The sequence below is a fragment of the Octopus bimaculoides genome, chromosome 7, assembly GCF_046866305.1.
Source record: "Octopus bimaculoides isolate indiv1 chromosome 7, ASM4686630v1, whole genome shotgun sequence".
Lineage (NCBI taxonomy): Eukaryota > Metazoa > Mollusca > Cephalopoda > Octopoda > Octopodidae > Octopus > Octopus bimaculoides.
In genome coordinates, this window is record NC_142934.1 from 24,639,233 (window position 1) to 24,666,149 (window position 26,917).

General features: G+C 35.2%; 2 protein-coding genes across 4 annotated transcripts in view; one reads left to right on the forward strand and one right to left on the reverse strand.

Annotated features, from left to right (window-relative positions):
- Positions 1-2,516: 2,516 nt before the first annotated feature.
- Positions 2,517-26,917, forward strand: part of LOC106871970 (uncharacterized) — a 35,105-nt gene continuing 10,704 nt past the window's right edge. Inside the window, exons 1-5 of one of the 3 annotated variants that reach the window (XM_089355876.1) lie at positions 2,517-3,170; positions 5,988-6,836; positions 6,937-6,945; positions 14,399-15,004; positions 25,352-25,370. In XM_089355876.1, the coding sequence (XP_089212002.1) occupies positions 6,374-6,836; positions 6,937-6,945; positions 14,399-15,004; positions 25,352-25,370 (1,097 nt within the window). In that variant the 5' untranslated portion in view covers positions 2,517-3,170; positions 5,988-6,373. Of the gene's footprint in view, positions 3,171-5,987; positions 6,837-6,936; positions 6,946-9,934; positions 12,273-13,657; positions 16,361-25,351; positions 25,371-26,917 lie in introns of those variants that run through there. The other 2 variants (XM_089355875.1, XM_014918766.3) reach the window with 2 other exon arrangements.
- On the reverse strand, positions 20,423-26,896 carry LOC106871974 (uncharacterized). The gene is made up of 2 exons (XM_014918763.3): positions 26,638-26,896; positions 20,423-23,083 (listed from the first exon to the last, which is right to left on the reverse strand). The coding sequence occupies exon 2, from the start codon at positions 22,785-22,787 to the stop codon at positions 21,504-21,506; it is 1,284 nt and encodes a 427-aa protein (XP_014774249.1). The 5' UTR covers positions 22,788-23,083; positions 26,638-26,896; the 3' UTR covers positions 20,423-21,503.

Below are 26,917 nucleotides of genomic sequence, written 5' to 3' on the forward strand. Positions count from 1 at the left end.
CACATACCTTTGAATTTCTCATTCAAATTTGGAGGTATAAAACTTTAATGAATGTCAGTATGAAACATCCTGTAATTTTTATAATTAAAAGAAAGAGAGATCTCCATCTTGTATATAAATGACAAGAAAATAAGTATTTGTAAGACATTCATAATAAGTCATAACATATTTATTACTGGATGTAATGCATTAACATATAGGTTAATTGAAGGAAAAGCTTGGAATGTCACATGAACCTATTTTGCAGCCTCATGTCTCAAAGCAAATAAGGCGAACATTCGCGTGTGTGGGTGTGTATGGGAGTGGCGTGACTTAATGCATATCTAGGAACTGATAGGCAAGAGTGGCACAAAATTAGAAAGGTGTTCCTTTATATAAGGGATGAACCGGAAGTTCCTGCCTTTCACGTCATCCGGAAGTTAATTGGAAACTTCTAGAATGTAAGAATTTTCAAGAAGGTCGAGGGAGGTTACTCTTGTTAGGTCCCTTTTTCACTTTGCTTTCCTGCTTGACTGCCCGTTTAGTTTCATTTGCTTTGACTATGTAGTTTCTGTGATATTTACATCTCAAATGATATCAAACTTTTTGAAACACTCTGTGTATACACACACACACACTCAGCTCTGCTGGAACTCAGTTATACTGAAGTGGACAGATTTTCTTAAGAATCCTATATCACCAACTATCTTGGACTTTTGTGATTTCTGCAAAGTTCCAGATCCTGAGATCACTTTTTACCACCTTGTCCTTTATCTTCCTGCTCTCTCTCTCTCTCCTGCAAGCTACATTGAGTTTTAGTGATTGGTACTTCTTTATAAAGGTGTCCTCATCCATTTGCATCATATATTCATGCTTGAACAGTCTTCTTCCTTGCACATTACATCTGATTCCTCTTTCAACCAGGTTTTCTCTCAGTACATATATACCGTACAATTCATGCACCTTTACACATCCAACAGAGTATGCTCACTTCATTTCTCTCCCGTCTTCACAAGTTCTCTGCATTCAAGGCCCACAACTCAGTACCATTCATCATTAAAACTCTAACGCATACATCATACCATCTGCCCTTCACTCTAAGGGAAAAGATCTTTATTGCCAGCAGTGATAGTAGCTCTTGTGAACTTTCTCCAACCCATTCTTACTCTGATTTCTATGCTTTCCAAGCAACCAACTCACTAATTACACCACCTAGGAAACAAAAGCTATCAACTAAATCTAGTGATCCATCCAGGTATTTAAGAGAAACTATTTTTAAGTGTAATCTTATGTACTGCTCCACTGCATATATCACATACCAAGCTTACATTCTCAGACAGCCTGACTTTGATTCTACTCCTATCTTGTGTCCAATTCCCTGAAAGTATCTGAATCCTATCGTGGAGCATTACCTGCAAAATTGTAAAGGACAAACTGTGATTGCATATGCATTGAATGGTCTTCATTCACTAAGGGTCAAGTATCTAACTGCAGCAAGAAAATTCCCATGATGGTAAGTGAGTCAATCTTCACTTCAGGTTAGTCCTTCTCTTGCTGCTTTCAGTGTTTGAGCTTCAATAAATAATAATCTAATAGTGTTGTCAACCTTATTTTTTTATGTAGCTTAAAAACTATACTGTCTTCTTTCTTACTAAAACCTTTGTCATTGCTAGGTTTACACACACACACACACACACACATATATATATATATATATATATGTATGTGTGTGTGTGTGTGAATGATAGATCGCTAACCACTGCACACATTTTTTTTTCTCTGCTTGTTTCTTTCTTTAGACTTTTTCCATTCCTGAGCGTTATACCAATACATCTATTTGTTTTCTACACCACCTGTCTTCGTCTTTTTGTGAATTCTCCCCATATATATATGTGTGTGTGTGTGTGTGTAAACACACATACACACACCTATTTTTCCTAAGGCCTCTCCCTACCCCTGTTGCTTTCCGGGCAAGGCCTCTTCGCACACCCGCTACTTTCCGGGCATTTTTGTTTTCATCTTCGTTTCCTACACCTTTTTTTTTTTTTTACATCCATTGCACTATTTAAATTTTTTTTCCATTTCGTTTCCAGGTAATAATGTCAACATTTTACCGAATTTTTTTTTAAACGAAGTAAACAACTTGATCATTTTATCTATTTATTATTTTTGCACATGCGATGTTATTTAAATTGTTTATCACTTTATAATGATAAATGTTGGTTGTTTGATTTTTCCTGTCAAGCTTTACATTGTATAAAGAAAGGTGGAGAAACTAAAGAAGATATAGAAAGAGTTAACACAAGGGGTATAGAAAGAGTTAACACAAGCGGTATAGAATGAGTGCATATAGTCTGCTTGGAGGTAAACGAAAAAAAAAAGGTATTATTGAGAAGAGGGAGTCTCCCCCCCTCTCTCTCTATATATATTCATATAGGGAGTTGGTCTTCCAAAGTATAAAATCAACACAGATAGTTTTTTTTTTTTGTATATTATTTTATCTAATTTTATTTAAAAGTAATATTTTTCTTTTGAAAATCAGTATTCACTTCCTCATGGTGCACAAGCACCAAAAGATGTGATAAAAGTTAAACTATAATTAAAATCTGTAAGCCGGTGTCAAAAGTATGGTGTGTAACACTCTAAGGTTTAGGGAATTACGAGGTAGAATGGTTACGGTTGATAAGTTGTGCTCGTATGAAATTAAATTACTTTGAACATACGCAACTGAAATAAATCGGACTGTTTACTTTGAAAATTTTGTTTCAGATCGTAATAGACGGAAATGCCCTTCTGTGCTAATGAGATCAGATGGGCACAGAGTGCACACATTTACTAAATGCCCTACAATACTGGTAAGGTAATGCATAAAGTTCTCTAGTGATTAAGGGGAAATTGTTCGAGTATAGAACTCTCTAGTGATTAGAGGGGAAATTGTTCGAGTATAGAACTCTCTAGTGGTTAGAGGGGAAATTGTTCGAGTAAAGAACTCTCTAGTGATTAGAGGTGAATTATTTCAGCAAAGTTACTGTTATTTCCTTTTTATCTCAACTTCGGTCTCTCCTTCCCTTCAGATATCAATATATTTTTTTCTTGCGTTGTTAGTAATAATTCACTTAAGAAATTGTCCATTAACCAGAAGATAATAGAGATATATCTCCCATTATTTCATCTTATTACTATAGTGTTAAGTAAGTATTATAGATTTTGCACATTTCTTTTATACAAAATCTCTTCGTTCATACATCATTCCTACTTTCTCCATGATTCTGTATTTCTCATAGATAATCCAGTTTCCCGGATATGTATTTTATATTTATTCTTATTCTTTCAGCTCTCATTTTATACTTACTCTACCGTGTTTTCTTATTCCAGGTTCCTTTTTGTTTAATAAATATACACCTAACATTTGTGTATTAAACAAATATGTTGCTACAGTAAATAGTTTACAAGTCCGAGGGCGCCAATGACATGGTCTGTGAACGTTGCTCACATATCTAGGTGAATTAGCAACAATTATGAGTGGCACGGATTCAGAACGTGCTAATGTTAAGTCCTGCAAAAAATATATCAATAAAAACTTTATTCTGCTTTTATGAATACTATAAGATTTCTTTGAGACCCAAATCAGATAAAAGTTTAGGAAGCCTCAAGATTAATCGAAAAAAAAATGTGCAACCGGTGTAAAAAAAAAAAAAAGGTGTAGAAAACGAATATGAAAACAAAAATGCGCGGAAAGCAATGGGGGCGGGGAGAGGACATCAGAAAATTCACAAGATCTGAGTTTTCCCTTATAACTTTTAGGAAAAATTGTTTTTTTTTTTTAATGCGTTTTTAAAGGAGCTTCAAAATTTCACAAAGGAAAAACCCCATTTTCCTAAAAGTTATTGAAGGAGAAACTCGGATCTTGTGAATTTTCCGAAGTCCTCTCCCCAGCCACCCGTTGCTTTCCGCGCATTTTTGTTTTCATATTCCTTTCCTACACCACGCGACTTTTTAAACCAAGTAATTTGCCAAAATAAAACGATGATGTGAACATGACGAAAAATCACCACGTGATATGGTGAAAACGTGTTCGACTTAGGTGAGTATATACTAAGTACTTATCGATATTATTAATGTCATCAAATGGAAGTAGCTGTAAGATGTACAAACTAAAGATTTCTTGTCTTGTTAACGCAGGATTTTGCCTCGTTCCTTTCGTTTATTGAATAAACGTCCATTTTGTGTTTAAAAACAAAAAAAATCCAGACACAGTAATTTCTCGAAAGTTTATTGGTTCTTAATTACATTAGCCTGATTTTTAGTCGCGGGACTTATAGCTTTTTTATTTGCAATATTTTCAAGCAAATAAATGTACCTCTGGGGTATTTTATATGATATTTAAAATGAAGCCAAAATTAGTGAGTTATATACAAAAATAACTTGACTGTCTTCAATGGCCGAAACGAATAAGGTAATTGTTAAAAGTGTTATTTATTGTTGTTTTCATTTCTCTTTCCTTTTAATCTGAATATGCTGCAAATCGGATCTTTCTGATTTGGCGGACACCATTTGTTTTCTAACGAAACACTTTCAAACTTGGGACACTGGTAGAATGTGTCATATAAAACATCTTTTACTCTTAGTGTTGTTGAGAAAAGTTTATATTTTTAAAGTTACTTTGTCTTAAAATTGTATTTCAGTAATTTTAACCAATCACTGACGTCTATTGGGGTGAAAACAATTACTTCTGTGGATTGTTAACAACACGTTGTGGCGGTGTAATGGGACACAAAACGGTTGATTGCCCATTTTCTCTTTGATTGAACAAATTAGAATATATATTCCCAAAATATTATGTTTATTTAACACGTACGTCTTATCAGAGGTAAGTCGAAAGGCTTCGTTGAATGATGGGCTGCTAAGATGTGCTTGTGGTTCCCTTTGTATCCTGTTTTAGCAACCATTTATGTACATTTTATTATTGTGTGCATCGAAGTTTGGTAATTTGGGACACACAATCACATATCTAATTTATTGAATCATTGAAAAATAGACTAAGGCAGATCATGGCTTGTCGCTACTAGCATACGGACTGGAACTTGTTCAACCCCATTTGGGTCATACGGAAGACAGGTCAGGATTGTGTGTTGACAGAATCGAGACATCTTAAGATCACATGAACATCTGTCTTTGTTATAGTCATATATATGTCTAGCATAAGACTGATGTTTTCATCATCATCGTTTTAATGTCCGCTTTTCAATGCCCGCATGGATCAGATGACATTTGTTGATGCAGATTTTCTAAGGCTGGATGCTTTTCCTGTTAGCAACTCGTTTTCATGGAAAATTGGAAACAAAGGAAAACCCTTTTATGAGAGTGACACTCATTTACAACTGTTACGCAATGTCAACACATACATGCACATCTATTTACTCAACAGGCTTCTTTCAGTTTCAATGTACCAAATCCACTCATAAGGCGTTTTTTTAGCTTAGGGCTTTGGTACAATGCACTTGCCACACAAGTAAGACTGAACCTGGAACCATGTATGTGGGAAGCGAACCCTATGCCTAATCAAACTTTGGGCCGAATGAAGTAATCTAGTTAACATGTTATAAGATGATCGGTTGGCAGAAACATTAGAGCATCTGACTAGATGCCTTGTGCTATTTGTTTCAGCTCTTTACTTCCTGAGGTCAACTTTGCCTTTTATGAGGACAGTGTAATTGACTGTTCTCCCTCCTACAAATATCTGGCCTTGTGTCTATGCTTGACACAATTGTTGTATAGGTATTTCTATATGCTTGCATCAGGTGAAAAAATATTTTTAGGATGTTATAGTAATGTTTTGCAATGTTGGGTGTAGTGACCTGATCCTTATAATTCCATTCCTACCACATCTCTCTAACACAATGCCTATGTTTTAGTTCTTTCTTGCTACTATAACTTTCAATATCTGTTCTTAAATATGTTTTCTCCCATAATCTTTATAAGCTTTGTCACTTATCTTTTTATTTCAGGTTATCTGATGACATTGAGATGAAAATATTTCACTGACGAGGATCAAGATGTCAAACTTTTAGAGCTTGAAAATAATTTCGACAAATTATTTTTGCATCTCCTGGTTGATGTGATGTGAACTGTATTAAACTGATATTCCCTTGAAATTTTCACCATTACTAGAAGGTTTTTCTGTACAAATTCAACTTAGATTTACAATGAAGCTTTAACAGTTATAAGTATGTATTATGTAACTATTTTATTAATCAGTGTTTAATCATCTTTTAGTTGCTACTTATTTAGAAGAGTCTTTCCTTAGAAATACATTTGAATTGCATCCCTATCAGCCAAGATATAGTTTTATAAAAACCAGCAAACAGGAAAATATATATTAAGGGAGAAAGCTATGGATTGGAAAGCAAAAAGTAATGATGTATCTACTGATACACAAGAAAATATAGAAGAGAATTTACACTCCTGTGATGTATGTGGGAAGTTATTCACCAAAAAATATATACATCAGCATAAATTGACTCATTCACCCCCCATATCATACCAGTGTGACGTGTGTAATGAAAAATTCACTAGCGACATTTTGTTAACTGAACACAAAGAAACCCATGCAGGAAAAAAATTTTTTCAATGTTATATTTGCGATGACACATTTTCCACAATAGATGATTTATCTTCTCACACATGTATGAAAACAGGGGCAAGGCCATACGACTGTGATATCTGTGGCAAAACATTTTCTAGAAGTGGTCATTTACAAGCCCACAAACGAATCCATATCCATGGAAGACCATACAAATGCGATGTATGTGGTGCAAAATTTTCTAGAGGTGGTAATTTAACTGCACACAAAAATCGTCATAGAGGATCAATAACATATGACTGTGAAGAATGTGGAAGACAATTCAATCAAATCTGTCATTTATCTCGACACAAACGGGTTCACTCTGGGGAAAGACCATTCCAGTGTGATATCTGTAAAGAAAGATTTTCCAGAAGTGATGGTTTAGCTCAACACAAACGCACCCACAGAAAAAAAGAAAAAATAACCATGTGATATCTATGGCAGAATATTTTCATGTAACAGTGTATTTTTAATAAACCAATTTCCTCATGTATATTAGTGTTGTATATTTTATTACATTATTATTATTATCAGGGGATAGTCTGAGGCTCCTTTGCGTCTTTTATATGCACTGAATCATTTAATAGATGGTACAAGAGTATTAAAGCTTTAGCATTTAAACTGGTTATATCCAGCCAGCGCAGAATGTTCAAACTGGCCAGATCTGTTCTCTCATACCTACCTGACAGTGTCATTCGAATCATAAACAATGACAGCATTGAAATCAAAGCTACAAAATAAAGCATGATTAATTCAAAACAATGTGAATGAATAAGTGTTAAATTTGACAGAGTAATCTGACTGCTAAAGGATTAAACATTCTGACTCTAATCAGCTTTTTGATTTTTGATTCATGACAGTTAGGCCTCACCGAGGCAATGACTAGTGACTGAGACCTTTGGAAATATGCTGTGCGTGAGAAGACCTGGCAAGCCAAGTGAGACCATAATCCAGCCCACTTATTTGTACCTTTACTTCATTGGACACTAAACTCTGTTTGCGAAGACCTGTTGAAGCAAGTGAAATCGAAATTGAACCAAATTTGATGACTCCCATGCCAACCTTTCCTTCATTAGAAACTAAACTCTGCTTGCGAAGACCTGTTGGGGCAAGTGAAATCAAATTCGATGACTAGCACCTGTGCCAGTGGAGCACTAACAGCACCATCCGAGTGTGATCATTGCCAGAGCAGCTGTCTGGCTTCCATGCTGGTGGAACGTAAATAGCACCATTTGAGCGTGATCGTTACCAGCGTTGCCTTACTGGCACGTGAAAAAACATTCGAGCGAGGTCATTGCCAGTGGCCTGTATAAAATACCATTTGAGCATGGCCGTTGCCAGTACCACCTTACTGGCCCTCGTGTCAGTGGCATGTAAAAACACCCATTACACTCTCGGAGTGGTTGGCGTTAGGAAGGGCATCCAGCTGTAGAAGCTCTGCTAGATCAGATTGGAGCCTGGTGCAGCTATCTGGTTCACCAGTCCTCAGTCAAATCGTCCAACCCATGCTAGGATGGAAAGCGGACGTTAAACGATGATGATGATGATGAACAGTTCTTTCAAATTCAAAATGGTTTCTACAACTCATTGGGCTACTGTCTTCTGTGGTCAGAGACCAATTAAAGCCTTGTAAGTAGACAAAAACCAAATGAAGCCTGTTGCGTGTGTTTGTGTCTATTTGTCTTAGCATTATGCAATACAAGTAGTGACATTTCCAATCTTCCTTGAACATATCCAGTCGTGGGGAAATATTACCTTGCTTGGAAACAGGATAGACATTATCTAAGACTGGACAGAGTTGCACTGTAATATCTATAAGAATGATTATACCTGATAGCCAACACCCACTGAACAGATGATATATGTATACCAATGAAGTTAAGTAACATTGATGAAATTAACTATGATACACTATCCTCTGTGGTAAGATTAGTAGGAAGGATTGATCATCCAGCATGATCTGTTTACATTCTTATGGAGAGGGTGTAATGACAGCAAGTCACATCTAAGTTAGTGTGACTGGCATGTTCTTGTAAAGATGTATGGCAGCATGTCATCCAGCCTAATGCTACTGTTAGCATATTCTTGTAGGAATGGTGTGTATGACTTAATGTGACAGCAAGTCACATACTTCCTGCCATCTGTTGCAGTACTCTTTAATCTTTTTTTGTGGGACGAACATTGGAATTTGTGAATGGCTATATTTGAGGAACTTTTGTGTTCCTGGCCATTTTTAAAGTAACTGGGAATGGCGGAGGTGATTTGTCATATGATAATGTTTGAAATTAATCTGATAAAGGATATAGGAGATTGTTATTAGTGACTGCTCATATCTCAGGTTTTGGTTATAATATTAGGTGTTTAGGTTCCCGTAAGCTAGTGGTTCAGCAAAAGACTCCGATAGATTAAGTACCAGGCTTAAAAATGTTATGGAGTTGATTCATTCGACTAACAATTCAAGGCATGGCCACAGGCTAATAATTGAAGCAAAAGACACAAGAAAAGTTATAGATGTATGCATCTAAATAGAATACTTATACCACTCAGAATGTCCACAGTTACTGCTACCAGCTATTAAATCATTGAATAATATTATATTATCTTCTGCTCTAAGTACAAGGCCCGAAATTTTGGGGCAGGGACCAGTCGATTGGATTGACCCCAGTACGCAATTTGTACTTAATTTATCGACCCCGAAATGATGAAAGGCAAAGTCGACCTTGGCGGAATTTTAAAGACACGAAATACCGTTAAGCAATTCGCCCGGCGTAACTAAATGAAACCTTATTCTATGCACAGGCAGTAAGTTGGTAGGATTGTTAGAGCGTTGGAAAACTGCTTTGCAATTTTCGTTCCTCCGGTTCGTTAAAATTTAAATACTAATAGGCGCAGGCGTGGCTGTGTGCTAAGAGGCTTGCTTCCCAACCACATAGTTCCAGGTTTAGTCAAATTGTGTGACACCTTGAACAAGTGGATTTTGTGGCGGAAACTGAAAGAAGCCCGTCAGATATATATATGTGTGTGTGTGTGTCCGTGTCCGCCAACAACGCTTGACAACCGATGGTGGTATTTACGTCCTTGTAACTTAACAAAAGAGACCGATAGAATGAGTACTGGGATCGATACATTGGACTAAAAATTCTTCAAGGAGGTGTCCCAGCAGGCTACTGACTGAAACAAGTAAAAGATTCAAGTATTGTCGGGTATTGTAGTTGTCGCTAAATAGTTGGGTGGAAAGATATAGATCTTTAATATTTGAGTTCTGGCTGCGTGTGGTAAAGTAACAAAATTTCTTGTACAAAAGAAGGAAGCAATAAATCTACGAATTGCTACATTAAAATATATTTAATTTTCTTTGAATTACAAAGCTTAATTACTTTATTACAAAGTATGAAAATCGGTTGTATGAAATTGGATAGTCTTTACAGAAAAAGCAGAAATATAATAACAGAGAAGAAAAGAATACGACACAGCAACGATGTGACTGTCTCTAAACGGAGAATGGTTAAGAGCAAATCTCTGGGTTTGCGAGAACGTTCTAGCTTTCTAGAATATTTCAGTAGCTCAAAATCTAGACGCTTCCAAACGCGCACGCGGTAATTGGTTACCATGAAGGGAGCTCACTCACTGAAGGTCCCTGCAAAGGGAGTTAATTCAACGATGTACTTCAACGTCGATGAACCCTCTCCTTCAAAAGTGTTACACTTGCGCCAAAATTTGGAACCTAAAAGATGTGTATTAAACGAATATAGAAACTGAAATTTATACCAACGAACCGAGTGGTGGGTGAGGACTTTCAGAAAATTCACAAGATCCGATTTTCCTCCCTCATAACTTATAGGAAAATGGATATCTTTTAGTGAAAAATTTTATATAAATACCTTTCAAACGGCATAGATTAAGATTATAAAAGAAATTTGTGGAGAAATTTTTTTTCCGACTCGGAGCGGACTTTTGAAGAGAAAGAAATTCATAAATCACTTTTTTGTTTGAGTGTAATGGAAAATGTTTGAAAAAAATTTTTTTCTAATCCATTCATTTTTCGTTTGAGTAAGAGAAAAAGGTTTTAAAAAAGATCCAAACGGTGGACAAGTGCGAAAAACAACAGCTAAATTTTCCTTTTTCCATGGTGAAACCATATTTAACACCGTATTTATGAATTTGTTTCTCTCACCACGATATATGGGATCTTTTTTAAATCCTTTTTCAAACGAAAAATTAATGTTTAATACATAATGACAAACGTTTAATACACATTTTTACACCTATTAAACTTGTTTTTATTTATTTATCATTATAATTTTTTTTTTCTGGCCGGGTGTTAAAGTAAACATTAACAGAAGTCTCAACTAAAAATACCACCACAAATAATTTGGCAAAGTATTCTCCAATGCGAGCGAGTGTGTATTGCACATACCATAAACACGAGTGTAAATAAAATCTTAACACTTGGTATTTTTTGTTACAGACAACAGAAATTACGATTCTGGAAAAGATTTTTCCAAATTTCCAGATTAACACCCACAGGATCTTCACTAGGGCGTTAGGGTTTTTAGGGTTAGGGATGCAATTCCCTAACCCTGACCCTAACACCCTAGTAAAAATCGTGCGGGTGTTAATCTGAAAATTTACCAAAATTTTCTTCGGGATTGCTATGTTTTATATTTTTGCCTTCCTTTCCCTTGAAGTATGGTACTTCGAGATACAGCTAATCCAAAACTCTGCTCCATGTTGAACCTTCTGTACGCATTACTATGTCTTGCATAAATGTTCCTTGCCGTACTATTTATCTGTAAACTCTCTTCGTTGTTAATTATTTTTTTCTTAACTCTGAAACTGTATAAAGAAACCGTTTCTGTTCAAAGCGAGACTAATTCGTCACCCGGTGTAACATCCTCATCCTATTATTTTACTCGTAATTGTTCAGTTTAGTTACCTTACAAAAGTAAATAAAAATGAAAGGGGAGATAAGTCAACTTTTTACGCCCAATTTGCTTTGTTTACAGTTGACAAGGCGTGCTGTCACGCACAAAATGACAGCTTCCAAATCCTGTTTCCTGATTGGGTGAAAATTATTAATCTTTAAGCCTCTGTAACTTTTTTAAAACATTTTTCTACCAAAAGTGAAAGAACTGCAGCAATTTACCTTGGAAATGTACACTTTTGTGTCAAATTTTAAAATTTTCGATAAACTTTAATTTTTGAAATGCTTGTAGCCAAACCAACTCGAACCATTACAGAACCGTTAGATGTTAGTGCCGAACATACAGCGAAGTATTGGTCTCTCGTCCAATGCATTACTCTTTTATCAACGAGTCTTATTGGCCTTCTGTGTTTCGTACAGTTTACCTCTCCTTTCCTAAATAAATCGTAAAATGCTCTCCAATGATTAGAGGCGAGATTTTTCAATACGAACAATGCCACTTCCGGTATATCGCCCTCTTTGAATCTATAAACATTTTAGATATATTATTCCATTGTTGTAAATATTTACACTGTTAGTAATATCTCATTCACTCCTGTGGCTAATTGAATTGAGGAATTGTACATTAACCAGAAGACGACAATAGAGATATCCTGTAAGAAGTTGAAAGTTCTCATCAATCTGTCCTCTTTAATATTCAAAAGCCTCACTACTTCAGTGCACCTCTCATTATTTCATTGTTATGCAAGTATTATTTATATGGATTTCGCACATTTCTTGTATACAGAATTTCTCTTTTATATTCATTTCTAATACTACACCATTTCTACTCCCTGCAAAATCATATTTTTCTATTCTCTGTTCGTATTTACTCTTCTTCGACCTCCCTTCATTTAAAATTTGGAATCAAACTTGTTTTCAGGATATATCGTAATTTTTTTCACTCTACTCCTTTATCATTTCTATACATATTATTTTCTCTTGCTTCTTATTCTTAGTGTTGCCCTCTAGAAAATATAGTCTTGCGTCATGCAGAGTTTATTATGCAATAAACAGCAACTTTAAATAAACTTAGTCACGTGCAAGTACACCAAATATATCTCACAATATGAACATGCCTTGCAATATACAGTATTTATAGATAATGGTTTCGCACTTTGTTATAAAGCTAATATCTTCATAGGATACCTTTACTATATGTTTGATACTGTTGATGCATTTGCTGTTCTGCGTCTCTATTGCAAGTGCTTCTTATACAAGGCGAGTCACTACCGCTGACTGGGTACCGTTACTACTTTTACACCTTCTCCCCTCATCAAATAGCTCAAGTTAAGATATGATTTGGTCTGCATTAGCCAAAGCTTCAATCTCATTTCTAGCAGTGTTTGCAGCTGGCATCACAAAATTTGTCCTGTGTGGTATTGAATCGTTATTCTTTTTATGATACTTCTACAAATATGTGGAATAGGACATAGTCCTTGTGATTAGTATCTGCTTTATAAGCAGCACAGTGCGTACATTTCCATTTGGTTTTAGTACAACTAGAGTAGGGGATACCCAGTAGCTACCACAACATGGATCATATTCAATAATTTTTCCTAATTTAAAAACCAAGGTTTGAGCCGAATGAAGTCCTCTACTTTGTATTTGTTATAGTGTATATGTGTTTCTTTGGTTTCAAGTTCAGTCTCACAATGTCTTCTATAATCTCAGGCTGACCAAAGCCTTGTGAGTGCATTTTGTTTAGAGAAACTAAAGGAAGCTCTTCGAGTATGTGTTAGTGCCACCGTCATACTAGTGGTTCCTTTGTTTCCAATCCTCCATAAAAACATGTCAGGCCACGAGGAAATATTGACTTGTTTGGAAACGGGTGAGGGTTTTTTTACAGAAAGGGCATTTAGCTATACACAATTTGCCTGAACAAATTTCATCTGACTTGTGCATGCATGGAAAAGTAGATGATGATATTTTAATGATGTTCTACGGACTGTGAGTTAGCGGCAAGTAGTGTCTTATTTTGAATGTGCATGCCTATCATCCTCAACATCTTTCTCTCTAAATATATTTCGTTTTTTGTCTGTTCTAACACTTCATTGTCCTTTACGTCATATATTATTTTTCTGTTTCAGGTTATTATCAAATGACATTAAATTGAAGATATTTCATTGAACAGCATTAACATATTTATAAACTTTTTGAAGATTAAAAATAACTTCAAGCTGACATCAGCCTGTTTCTACAATTCTTTGGATGAATGGATGTGAAATATTTCCCTGCAATTAAGATTATTTTCAAAAATTCCCAAAGAGATTCTTAAACTGGAAAATGTGTACAAATTAAACTAGGGGGATTTACCACAAAGTTTTAATTGTCCTATGTGTAATGACTTTAACAACTGGGTATCTCATTAAATTTATATAGATTAACAATCCTGTAGTTATTACTATATTATATCAGAAGATATAATATAGTTATATCTTCAAGTTATTTCATAACAGCCAAGATATCGTCTTTAATAAAGACTGTCAACGTGCAAAATATAGATTATAACAAAGTTATGGATGACAAAATACAAGCTGAAGTTATTGATTCATCTACTCAGATACAGGAAAATACAGAAGAGAAATCTCACCCTAGTGATGTATGTGGGAAGATATTGTCACCAAAAAAGATTTTAATTCAACATAAATTAACTCACTCGTCCTCCAAGCCATACCAGTGTGGAATTTGTGGTAAACAATTCACCAGCAACAATTTGTTAACTCACCACAAACGTATCCACACAAGAGAAAAACTATTTCAGTGTTATATCTGTGATGCAACATTTTCTACAAAGGGTCTTTTGTCTTTTCATTCATGTATACAAGAAGGAGAAAGACCACACCGTTGTGACGTCTGTGGCAAAATATATTCTAGAAGTGGACAATTGTCTTCCCATAAATATATCCACACAGGAGAAAGACGACACCATTGTGAAATCTGTGGTGAAACATTTTCTAGAAGTGCTAATTTGTCTAACCATAAACTAATTCATACAGGAGAAAGACCATACCAGTGTCATATTTGTGGGAAGAAGTTTGCTAGAAATGCTGATTTGTCTTGCCATAAACATATTCACACAGGAGAAAGACCATACCACTGTGATATCTGTGGTACAACATTTGCTCAGAGTAGTAGTTTATCTAAACACAAACGTATTCACACTGGAGAGAGACCATACCATTGTGATATCTGTGATAAAAAATTTAACACAAGTGGTCACTTGTCTACCCACAAACGTACTCACACAGGAGAAAAACCATTCCACTGTGATATTTGTGGTAAAACATTTACTCGAAGTAGTTCTTTATCTCAACACAAACCTATTCACACAGGAGAGAGACCATACCATTGTGACATTTGTGGTAAAACATTTTCTACAACTCGGAATTTAACTCGACACAAACGGATTCACATTGGAAAGAAACCATACCACTGTGATATCTGTGATGAAGCATTTTCTACAATGGTTCGTTTGTCTTCCCACATACGAATTCACACAGGAGAACGAACATCATAGCACTGATATTTGTCATAAAATATTCTCTCAAAAATATTTATTCTTCTTAGTATAAATTCACACTGGATAAAGGTTATACCACTATAGTATCACGTGAAATATTTTCTTGAAGTGATTATTCAATTTAATGCAAACATATCGATATGGGAGATAAACTACAGCTCTTTGCTATCAATAGTAAAAATATTTTCTACAAGTAACATATTTTATAATCATCATCATCGTTGTCCACCTTTCATACTGGCATGGGTGGGAATAATAAATGAATTTTACGTACATCATGTAATGGATTTTAATACAGCAAAGTTACCACCATCATCATCATTACTATTTTTCAAAGTTATTTGTCAAAATATTTTTTGCAAATATTTTGACATATGGATTGAGCATAAAATATCCCATTATATTAAAAATAATAAAGACCAATATATTTTTAGTATTTACAATCCTGGAGTGTGAATAGTTTAAATGCATAAGAAGAGATGACTTACAGTGTTAAAAGAATAATAAACAAGCATGTGACAGACCAAGAAATATATGGATAGACAACATCAAGGAGTGGATAAGTTACACTATAATGTCAGTGTAAGATTGGTGTGAAATGGAATGGTTATCTGCATTTGTTCTGCCATAAGTGTCTGACATCCAACGAACTGATGAAGTTTAAGGATAACAAACATGATATAATATCAATGTAGTTATTGAGTAACATTGAAGTCAGCTATGTCAAAGAAGCAGTTGGTGAAATTGTGCAAAGCACATCTCTGGATGTATGGAGTTCATTCTCCTTACCATCAAATATAGTAGCACTGTGAATGTGTTCTTATGGATTCAAGACTGTAGCTGGTGTATGGCTATATGTGAGGAACTATGGACAGTAGGTCATTGTAATGACATCTGTAGATGTTATGTATACATTATAAGGAGGTGACATAAATTGTACATGTGCGGGTTGAAAACTAATTAATGAGACTGAAACCACAAGTACTTCAAGATAACATCTATAACTGTTTATTTCATTAAATAAATGTGATATCAGAATATTTGTAGTTACCCTGTAATAAAGTATCAAATGAAGATATATATGCAATTATAACCTGATCAAAGCCATTTCAATTTAATGAACATCTCCACTGTGTGTTGGCTTGATTGTCATGTCACTGGTTTGTAGTAAAGTAGAGTTAGTATAATATAGACTACATTAGGAGAAAACCTATCTCTAACTTGTTAAAATGATGTCAATAAATTCATTATAATTACTTTAATTATGAAGTAACTCTATCTTGACTTATTATTCCTGTAGATGGTATTGTAATTGCTTCCAGTTAACAATTTATCCAGTATCATCATTCACATTGCTGAAAAACCTGTCAGTATTACTGAAATTACTGCCAAATATATAGTTATCTTCTTGATCCTATTTTGTTGTAAGACATCAGTTTATATAACTTATGTTGTTTGCTTTACCTGTTACTTATTACATACCTGTGTAGTTGCTTAGTTTTATTACACAGTAATCTTTAATTGTTAACGTACTTGAGATGTTTATTATTACATATGTTCAGTATCAGCTTAAAGGCAGTGTAGACTCTGAAGTTAAAATCATTGATAAAAGTCGGGTATATATGTAGTGTTTGTATATTTGTCTCCTTATATATTTTCTGATGCTGATCTTACTTCCTTTTTATTTTTAACACAAGTTATTTGAACTAGAATATCAAAGTTCAAAATTAATATTTTATTATAGGATCTGATAATAGATCCAATTGTGTTCTAGAACATTTCTAAAGTGATCATGAAGAAGTTATATGTGAATGGTTACCATTAACGTATTTGAACTTAACATGAAGAAGGCAAGAAGAATGAGTAACTTTTTGTATAGTCACCTAATATGAATGGATAATGTCTACTTGGTAATGTGTATGACAAATTGAAGTAATCAACCATCATCTTTGAATGTACAGAGATTTGTAGTTACTGCTCGATACTATTGATATATAAAAGTTGAAGGTGAGAAGCAGGAGATACAGCTGATTGTTGTAGGCAAGAAAAATTTCAGAGGAAATAATTTGGTTAGAACTAAGGAAGCTGCTAGTTGACAGACTAGACGATGCAGTGAAAAATGATGCATTACAGACAACTTGAAACAGCAATGATTCATTAACAACCAACAATGATTCACTCAATTTAAACTATATCAATTACATTGGCAACAACTGGATCAAACTCCTCAGTAACTTTTTTTTATCTATCATAAGTACAAGTGTAAAATTACACATACTTTTGCCTTTGTAATTTATTTACAGAAAAGCAGTTGAACAATTATATCATTTTTCAACATAGTCTGTTTGATTTTCATTGCTCTTCTTCCAGTGGTCCAGAAGCTTACTTATTCCATTGGAGATTTTCAGCTGGTCGTTACAGCCATTTATGTACTTCTTTGTCTAGCAAATCAACAACCTTGTAATGGATGTTTGAGCAGTCCAGAGAGGTAATAGTTGGAAGTGGGTAAGACCAGGACTATGTAGGGTGTTCCACTGTGTGGCGTGCATTATCATGCAACAATAACACTTGCTTTGACAATAGACCTTGGCATTGTTTTGAGATGCTGGTTTCAATTTGTTGTTGCCTACACTGATGACTATATACCCCTTTTTACAGGTATGTTCTAGTATTCCTTTTGCATCCCAAAAAGTAACTAGCATCACTTTTTTCTGTGGAAGGTTGAGTCTTGAATTGGGACACCTTTTCTAATCCCTCCTGTCCCACATGCCGGTCAGTTTATCATGACAACTGTTCACTTCAAAAGAAGGAACTTCTGTAGAAACATATATAAGCATAGGCCATGTCTATTTGTTCAAATTCTAATTGGGTCATGGAAACATGAGCGCCATACTAATTTTGTTGTCCCAAAGCTTGACCAACACAAGATCGATATTGCTGCCCCTTTTGAGATTTGATTGTAAGGAGAAAGCCAGCTAATTGAAGTGGGTTATAATTACAGTTTCTTTTGTGTGGTAAGCTGAAAGATGTGAAATGAAATATCTGCATAGGTTTTGCAATTGGGAAGAATCCTAGCTCATAGGCTAGATGAGTTGCCATCCATTGTGAGTGACTATCATTAAACTCTACTTTCCACTGTCTTTTGAGTGTTGTGACTTTCTTCTTTGTGTATGTACCAACTATTCCCTCAACGAAAGAGATTTTGGTGTTTGTTTAGAGACAAGTGGGGGACAACTATAGAGATTTTTTAGTTTCACCTCATCAACAGAATTCAATTGACTGAAGGATGTAGATGAATGAATTTGCTTTTACACAAAGAACAATAGTTACGTTTTTTAAACTAAAAATAATTTGCAGAATTGAAATTTAAAGAGTACTTATAGTGTTGGCTTCATACTGAAATACAACTATTGCAATCTTTGATTTGATTTGTGTCAGGAGCTATAGAAATCATGTGAAAATAAAAAGTATGTGCAAGATGTGATCTCAAGACCCAGCCAGGTGGGTGGTAATTCCAAATAATTGATTTGGACTGTGGTGATTAGCAATAATTTTACAGTTATTTGGCTGTGTTCAGTTCCTTGACTAGATCACCATTGATAGAAATATAAACAACATACTGAACATTCAACTTAGCTGACGCTCTTCTAACAGCAGTAACAATTACTGAAGTGAAGGGTCCAGAGACCTAGTAGACCTCTGTTGAACCTGTTCCAGAAGGTAACTGATTCAGTTTGAATGACATGGGAATGAACAACAATTAACAGTGAATGGTTATGTATGAGTGGGAAAAGTGATAACCAATTTACCACAATGTATTGAATGTAAAGCATTTGAGATATCATCATCATCATCATCATCGTTTAACGTCCGCTTTCCATGCTAGCATGGGTTGGACGATTTGACTGAGGACTGGTGAAACCAGATGGCTACACCAGGCTCCAATCTGATTTGGCAGAGTTTCTACAGCTGGATGCCCTTCCTAGCACCAACCACTCCGAGAGTGTAGTGGGTGCTTTTATGTGCCACCGGCACGAAGGCCAGTCCAGGCGGTACTGGCAATGATCTCGCTCGAAAGTCCTTACACATGCCATGGGCACAAGTGCCAGAAAGGCGACGCTGGGCACAGGTGCCATCATGATTGAGAATTATTTAAGGATTATTGTATCCACAGTTCAATTAATTATGCACAGCTACCTCATCTTCCAAGCAGTCTACTGATAACCACATGAACTGGCAATAATTCAACAGAAAGATGCTTGGTTTAAAGACAAGGTATAGTTAAAGCACGTGTATATCATCATCATCATCGTTTAACGTCCGCTTTCCATGCTAGCATGGGTTGGACGATTTGACTGAGGACTGGTGAAACCGGATGGCAACACCAGGCTCCAATCTAAATTTGGCAGAGTTTCTATAGCTGGATGCCCTTCCTAACGCCAACCACTCAGAGAGTATAAGTATATATATATATATATATATATATATATATACAAGGATTCCTCACCATATCTCGATTTATTATTTAAGCTTATGTTGATTCCTCTGTGGTGGTGTTTTGCATTTATAATAAAATAAATATACACAGTACAGTACTGCTTCTATTTCGTGGATTTTGGAATGTAACACCCGTGATAGTTGAGGGACTACTGTATGTGAACTTGTGTCTAATGACAAAATGTAACTGATATGTCAAGTCTTACAACCTTTACAGTGTTCACAGAGTATTGAGCAGCAGTTGTGGTGTCAGCATTTTGATACCAGGTATGAATCATCATGATACAGGTAAGTTTTTACCGATATTCATATGGTTTCTAATCCTCTATGTCAGCTGACTTTTTCTCAACCACACCTTTAATCTTTATGCTCTCCAATGTCATTATCTGTTCATCAATACATCAAGCTGTTCCTGAAAAAAGATTTGTAAAAAACGTCAAATTAGCTCAAACACCCTGTGTCTCCTTGTCTTGACATTGGGTGATAGTCATGAACAAGCATCACCATCTTACAAGCAATGCCATGTGTTTCCAATCTTCTGTCTAAATATGTTTGGCCATGGGGAAATATTACCTTGTTTAGAAACAAGTGAGGACAATGATGGGAAGGCAACAAACTGTAGGAAATCTACCAGAACAAATTTCATCTGATCCATGGAAAATTGGATATTAAAACAATCATAATGATAATTTGTTAAAAAGTAGCTAAACTATTGAAATCTGTTCACCAACAGTAGAGATACAGTATTATATGAAGCACATGAAACAACAGAAAACTATATTACTGACCACAATATCTCCAGGTAGAAATTATTAAGAACATTTGAAGACATACATGTCATGAAAATATTCTATGGTTTTATTTCATTAAGAATGGGTATTGAACAATTCTATATATTTTTACATACTTAGTAACAGTTTACCTAAATACTGTAAAGAAGCTATTGTAACGTGCTAGCAGTTCATCAATTGTGGCTTGAATATTATTTAGTGGCATGGTTTGTACTTTAGTTTGACATCTTTACACATAGAAAAAAATCTATTATCACATCTAGAATATTATCAAATATATCACAGAAGTATATCATGGATCAGTTTCACCTATGGCTGTGTGGTTAAGAAGTTTTGCTTCCCAACCACATGGTTTCAGACTCAGTTACACAGGGTGGCACCTTGGACAAGTGTCCTCAACTACAGCCCCAAGCTAACCAAATCCTTGTAAGTGAATTTGGTAGACAGACGTACATACATATGTATGTATGTATGTCTGTCAAATATATGTGTGTATCGTGTATATATGCATGCGTGTGTGCATTTTCTAAGAAAATATGATATAATACAAGTAAATCAAGTAGTACAGATTTTATCAGACATACATACATGGCATAATCATTCAGTATTTGCAGGAAGTGTTTTACTTCAATAAATATGCACCTTAGTAAACATGTTTGATGTAATGCTATACAGAAATTACCATTTAAAAAAAAATGGTCTTTCTTTAGATATAGATGCAGGAGTGGCTGTGTCGTAAGTAGTTTGCTTACCAACCACATGGTTCCAGGTTCAGTCCCACTGCGTGGCACCTTGGACAAGTGTCTTCTACTATAGCCTCAGGCCAACCAAAGCCTTGTGAGAGGATTTAGTAGACAGAAACTGAAAGAAGCCTGTCATATATATATATATATGTGTGTGTGTGTGTGTGTGTGTGTATACGTTTGTGTGTCTGTGTTTGTCCCCCCAACATTGCTTGACAACTGATGCTGGTGTGTTTACATCCCTATAATCTAGCAGTTCGGCAAAAGAGACCAATAGAATAAGTACTAGGCTTACAAAGAATAAGTCCTGGGGTTGATTTGCTCAACTAAAGGCAGTGCTCCAGCATGGCCACAGTTAAATGACCAAAAGAATAAAAGAATATCATTGATGGGGTTTCTTCTTTGAGTGAATATGTCTATGTGAAGACAAATTAGATCTTTGAGAAAATGTTTTACCACAGATATCACAGCAGTATGGTTTTTCTCCTGTGTGGATGCGTTTGTGGGAAGATAAATTAACACTTTTGGAAAATGATTTATCACATATATCACAATGGTATGGTTTTTCTCCTGTATGAATATATTTATGGCATGATAAATGACCTCTTTGAGAAAATGTTTTACCACAGATATCACAGTGGTATGGTTTCTCTCCTGTGTGAATATGTTTGTGGCAAGACAAATGGCCAATTCTAGAAAATGTCTCACCACATATATCACAGTGATATGGTTTCTCTCCTGTATGGATACGTTTGTGAGAAGATAAGCAGCCACTTTGGGAGAACGTTTTGCCACAGATGTTGCAATCATATGGTTTCTCTCCTGTGTGGATGCGTTTATGGGAATATAAATTACTACTTCTAGCAAATGTTTTGCCACAGATAGCACAGGGGTATGGTCTCTCTCCAGTATGAATATATTTGTGTTGAGATAAATGACCACTTTCAGAGAATGTTTTACCACAGATATCACACTGATATGGCTTTTCTCCAGTGTGAATGCGTTTGTGTCGAGACAAATGAGCACCTCTAGAAAATTTTTCACCACAAACATCACAAGCATAAGGTTTGTCTCCTGTGTGAATACGCTTATGTTCAGATAAGTAACCCCTCTGACAAAATGTTTTACCACAGGTATCACAGTGATATGGTCTTTCTCCTGTGTGAATATATGTATGACGAGATAAATGGCCCTTTTGAGAGAATGTTTTGCCACAAATATCACAGTGATATGGTTTCTCACCAGTGTGAGTGTGTTTGTGTTGAGATAAATGTGAATTTCTAGAAAATGTTTCACCACATATATCACAATGGTAAGTTTTTTCTCCAGTGTGAATTCGCTTGTGTTCAGATAAATGACCCCTTTGAGAGAATGTTTTACCACAGCTGTCACAGTGGTATGGTCTCTCTCCAGTATGAATACGTATATGGTGCAATAATACATTGCTTGTAGTGAATATTTTACGACAAACCTCACAATGGTATTGCTTTGACACTGAGTGAATTAATTTATGCTGATTTAAACTATTTTCTACTGTAAATAACTTCCCACAGATGTCACAACAGAGCGATTTCTCTTCTGTATTTTCCTGTATCTGATTAAATATATCAATAGTTTCAGTTTCTTTTCTACTCATAACCAGGTTATCACATAATTTCTCCTCCATGACTTTCTCTTTAAATTTCCTGTTTTCTTTGTATATTCATAATAGAAATATATCTATATCTATATTTACTTTCCCTCTCTGATGGCCTTTACCAAAGTCTGATGATGTCTCAGCTACTAAGAAATATTTTCCAGTAAACATTTGTGTACTTTCACAAATAATGCCAACTCCAAGGAAATATTTTACATCCATTAAACTGAAGGCTGACATTAGCTTTATAAATACATTTCTAGTCTTCAAACTTTGATCCTCTGATCCTTCAGTGATATATTTTTATCTCAATGCCATCAGGTAACCTGAAATTATAACACAACATAGGATATTAGGGATAATGAAATGTTAACAAAGGTTATTGGAGAGAGGATATTTGAGTGCAGATATTGAAAGTTAGAAGAAGCATAATATATTTACAGGGAAAAGACACTGTGGCAGTATAAATATATGGGAGGAAATGAATAATGAAGACATTGAAAAATGACCACTGGTCACTATGACATCAATCTCTGCAATTAATTCAGATATTTTTATAAAGATAAGAATTATCTTTCTCATCATCAGCCATTGTATACACAGATCATATGAAGGCTAAGTATAGTAACAGCTAATATACTGCAATGACAGCCATGATATTTAAAGAAAAACCATATGATGAAATAATACGTGGATTAGATTTCGTCTACACCTATATTGACAATATTCTCATCGCTAGTTCTTCTGAGAAAGAACATGAGATTCATTTGAAGCAACTTTTTGAAAGGCGTTCTCAATATAAAATTCATATGAACGCTACCAAATGTATTTTCGATGTGCCTTCTCTCACTTTCCTTGGACACACCATTGATAAGAATGGAATAAGGCCTTTGCCAGAAAAGGTTGAGGCTATAATTCCAGTTCCCATTTCATTAAGACAGCCCAGACAATTTATCAGATTAGCTAATTATTATCGACGTTTTATACCTCATTGTGCTGAAACTTTATACTCTCTCAACAAATTACTGCAACACCGCAAGAAGAGAACAGAAAACATTACTTTAATTCTTGCAGAAATAAAAGCTTTCAACAATATTTAACAGAAACTCTCTCATGTCACCATGTTAGCTCACCCCATTCCTAATGCCGAAATTCCTCTTGTAGTCAACGCGTCCGAAATTGGTGCCGGCGCAGTCATTCAACAACTCCACCATGGTGAATGGCAACCTCTAACATTTTGTCTCTAAGCAGTTAAAACCAGCTGAAACTAAATATAGCACATTCAGTCGTGAACTGTTAGCTATTTACCTCTCAGTTAAACACTTCCAACACATTTTGGAAGGAAGAAACTTCACAATATTTACGTATCATAAGCTGTTATCTTTTGTTTTACACTGCAAGCCAGATAAATTTTCCCCGAGTGACATTCAACATTTGGATTACATTTCCCAAGTCACGAGTGATATACAATATATTCCAGGTTCTGAGGAGATTGTTGCAGATTCTTTATCCCGTTTACCTGTAAACACGTTATTTTCAACTGCAGAAATTAACTTGGACGAAATGTTGGAAGATTAACCATCCGTTGATTTGAATAATATACAACAACCAGAATTAATTCCTTTCGACCTCCAATTTTTCCCAGTTGCGACATCAAACAAACAGATCCTTTGTGATTTTTCTTCTGGTAAACCTCGCCCTTTAGTTCCTGAAAAGCATTGCCGTATCGTTTTCTCAGCACTACACAATATCTCACATCCAGGTATAACAGCAACATTGAAGCTTATTACAGCTCATTTCGTTTGGCCAAACATTCGTTGAGACATAACTAATTGAACTTGTACCTGTGTTGATTGTCAAAAATCCAAGGTACATAAACATATATTATCACTACATAAATTGGTGACCCCTAGGCAGAATTAACATTACAATAATGAAAACAACAAAGATGTATTCATCATAAGATGTCAAACTTTAGAAACAATATCACAGTTCAAATGTAATAAATGTTTGTTATTTTTTGGGCCAATACACATGTCTACTCCTTTTGGTAGTCTGAGTTTGTGAAGTTGTGTGTAAAGGACATGTTTGTAATGCTGTGTGTGTGTGTTGTCTGTAGTGGGGTTGGAAATAGTTTTTTCTATGCGAGCCCTTTTTAGTCTGTCAACAGAAATAGTGCCTTTACAACCATTAAGGTCTAAAGTGAAAACTCTATCTGCGTAAGAAAGCACACGCAAAGGTCCTGCATACGGTGCTGTTAAAGGATGTTTAATGGCATCGTTACAAACAAAAACATGAGTCCAGGATGAATAGTCTTTAGGCAAATATGTATTAATGTCTTGTTTTCTGGTGTTCATATGTGGTAACTTTGACATATAATCACACAAGCGTTCAACGAAATTTGTAGTGTCGATATCTTGTGTGTTTGCAAGAACAATCATCTGACCGGGCAGTGTCAAGGAAGAACCATAAAGTAATTCTGCAGGAGAATATCCAATATCTTCATTGATAGAAGAGCGGAGACCCAAGAGAACAATAGGAAGAAATTCAATCCATAGAGATGAATCAGCAGAAGCACACAACACAGCTCTAAGCTGTCGGTGAAATCTTTCGATCATACCATTCGAAGCTGGGTGGTAACTAGTTGAATGGATGTGTTTACTTCCTAAAATCTTCGTTAGTTCCTGGAAGAGTTTAGCTTCAAATTGACGTCCGCGATCTGTTGTTATTTTAACAGGTGTTCCGAAACGAGAAATCCATCCTGTGACTAAAGCTTGTGCCACAGTTCGAGAAGAGATGTCTGTGAGTGGAATGACTTCTGGCCAGCGTGAAAAACGATCAATACAAGTTAATAAAAACGTGTAGCCCTGACTTCCAGGCCAAGGTCCTACTACATCAACATGTATGTGCTGGAATCGTGCATCAGGAGTGGAGAAAGTACCTAATGGAGCACAAATATGTTTTTGTACCTTAGATTTTTGACAATCGACACAGGTGTGAAGTAGTTTGTCGTCTGTTTTAGGGTTAGTGTTGGGGAAAAAAGTCAAAATTGAAGAAGTTGGGGGGAGGGGGGAAATTTGCACAATGCCGATTTTTGGCAATCTTCCGGAACCTCCGTATCCGAAAACGGGGATTTTTGGCAATCTTCCGGAACCTCCGTATCCGAAAACGGGGATTTTTGGCAAAACAAAAAAAAAATTACAAAAATAAACAAATTTGGGAGAAAATGGGGGTGGGAGACGGGCAGAATTCTTTCCAAAATATATTTTATGTAATAAATATACAGTTCCTAAATTTATTCTTCTCTGTAAGAATTCCTATAAGATACATGCAGCTTTTCTAAACATATATTCACACTACAAAATCATTTATAAAATATTGGAAAGATAAAGTTTTCTGAAACTATTTACTACAAATTTGAAACACTGCTAATAATACATCTGAATGTCTCAGTAACAGCAAGAAGCCGAAAACCCGAACACCCCAGTTACTGGATAGCTAGGAAAATGGGGTTAACCATTTAACTGGAGCAACGACATAGAAATACTTGTTATTTACAAAACGAAATGTAAACATTGTTTGCGATGATGGGGAATAAAACTGAACAACAAAAACGACCTGGATAAAATATAATACATGAGAGCTAACCCCTTGCGTGTTATTTTAAAATAAAATACATTTTCTGAAAACTAGATTAACTTACGGATTTTAAAAGAATTAGAAAAACGTGAAAGAATGAAATAAAGTAATAATGAAGAGATAAAAAAAAAAAACAGGATCTTGAAGGGAGCAAGAATGGTGTAGATGAAGTATGAATGTAAATATATAATAGAGATTTTGTATAAAAGAAACGTGTTAATTATATATAAATGATACTTACATAACTACTATGATGAGGACATTGATAGACTGAGCAGAACTTCCAACTTTTCTTACAAAATATCTCTATTGTCTTCTTCTGGTTGATGAAAAATCTCATAAGTTTATTACAGGAGTTGATTAATTATTACTAATAAAGTGTAAAGAAATAATGTAACTGTAATGTTTACGTATTTAATGAGGTGTGCGGTTGACATACCGGAAGTGACATTGGATTGTGTGGTAAGAACTTACCTCAAATCAATAGAGATTTATTTATTTATTTTTCAGATTTTTCGTTT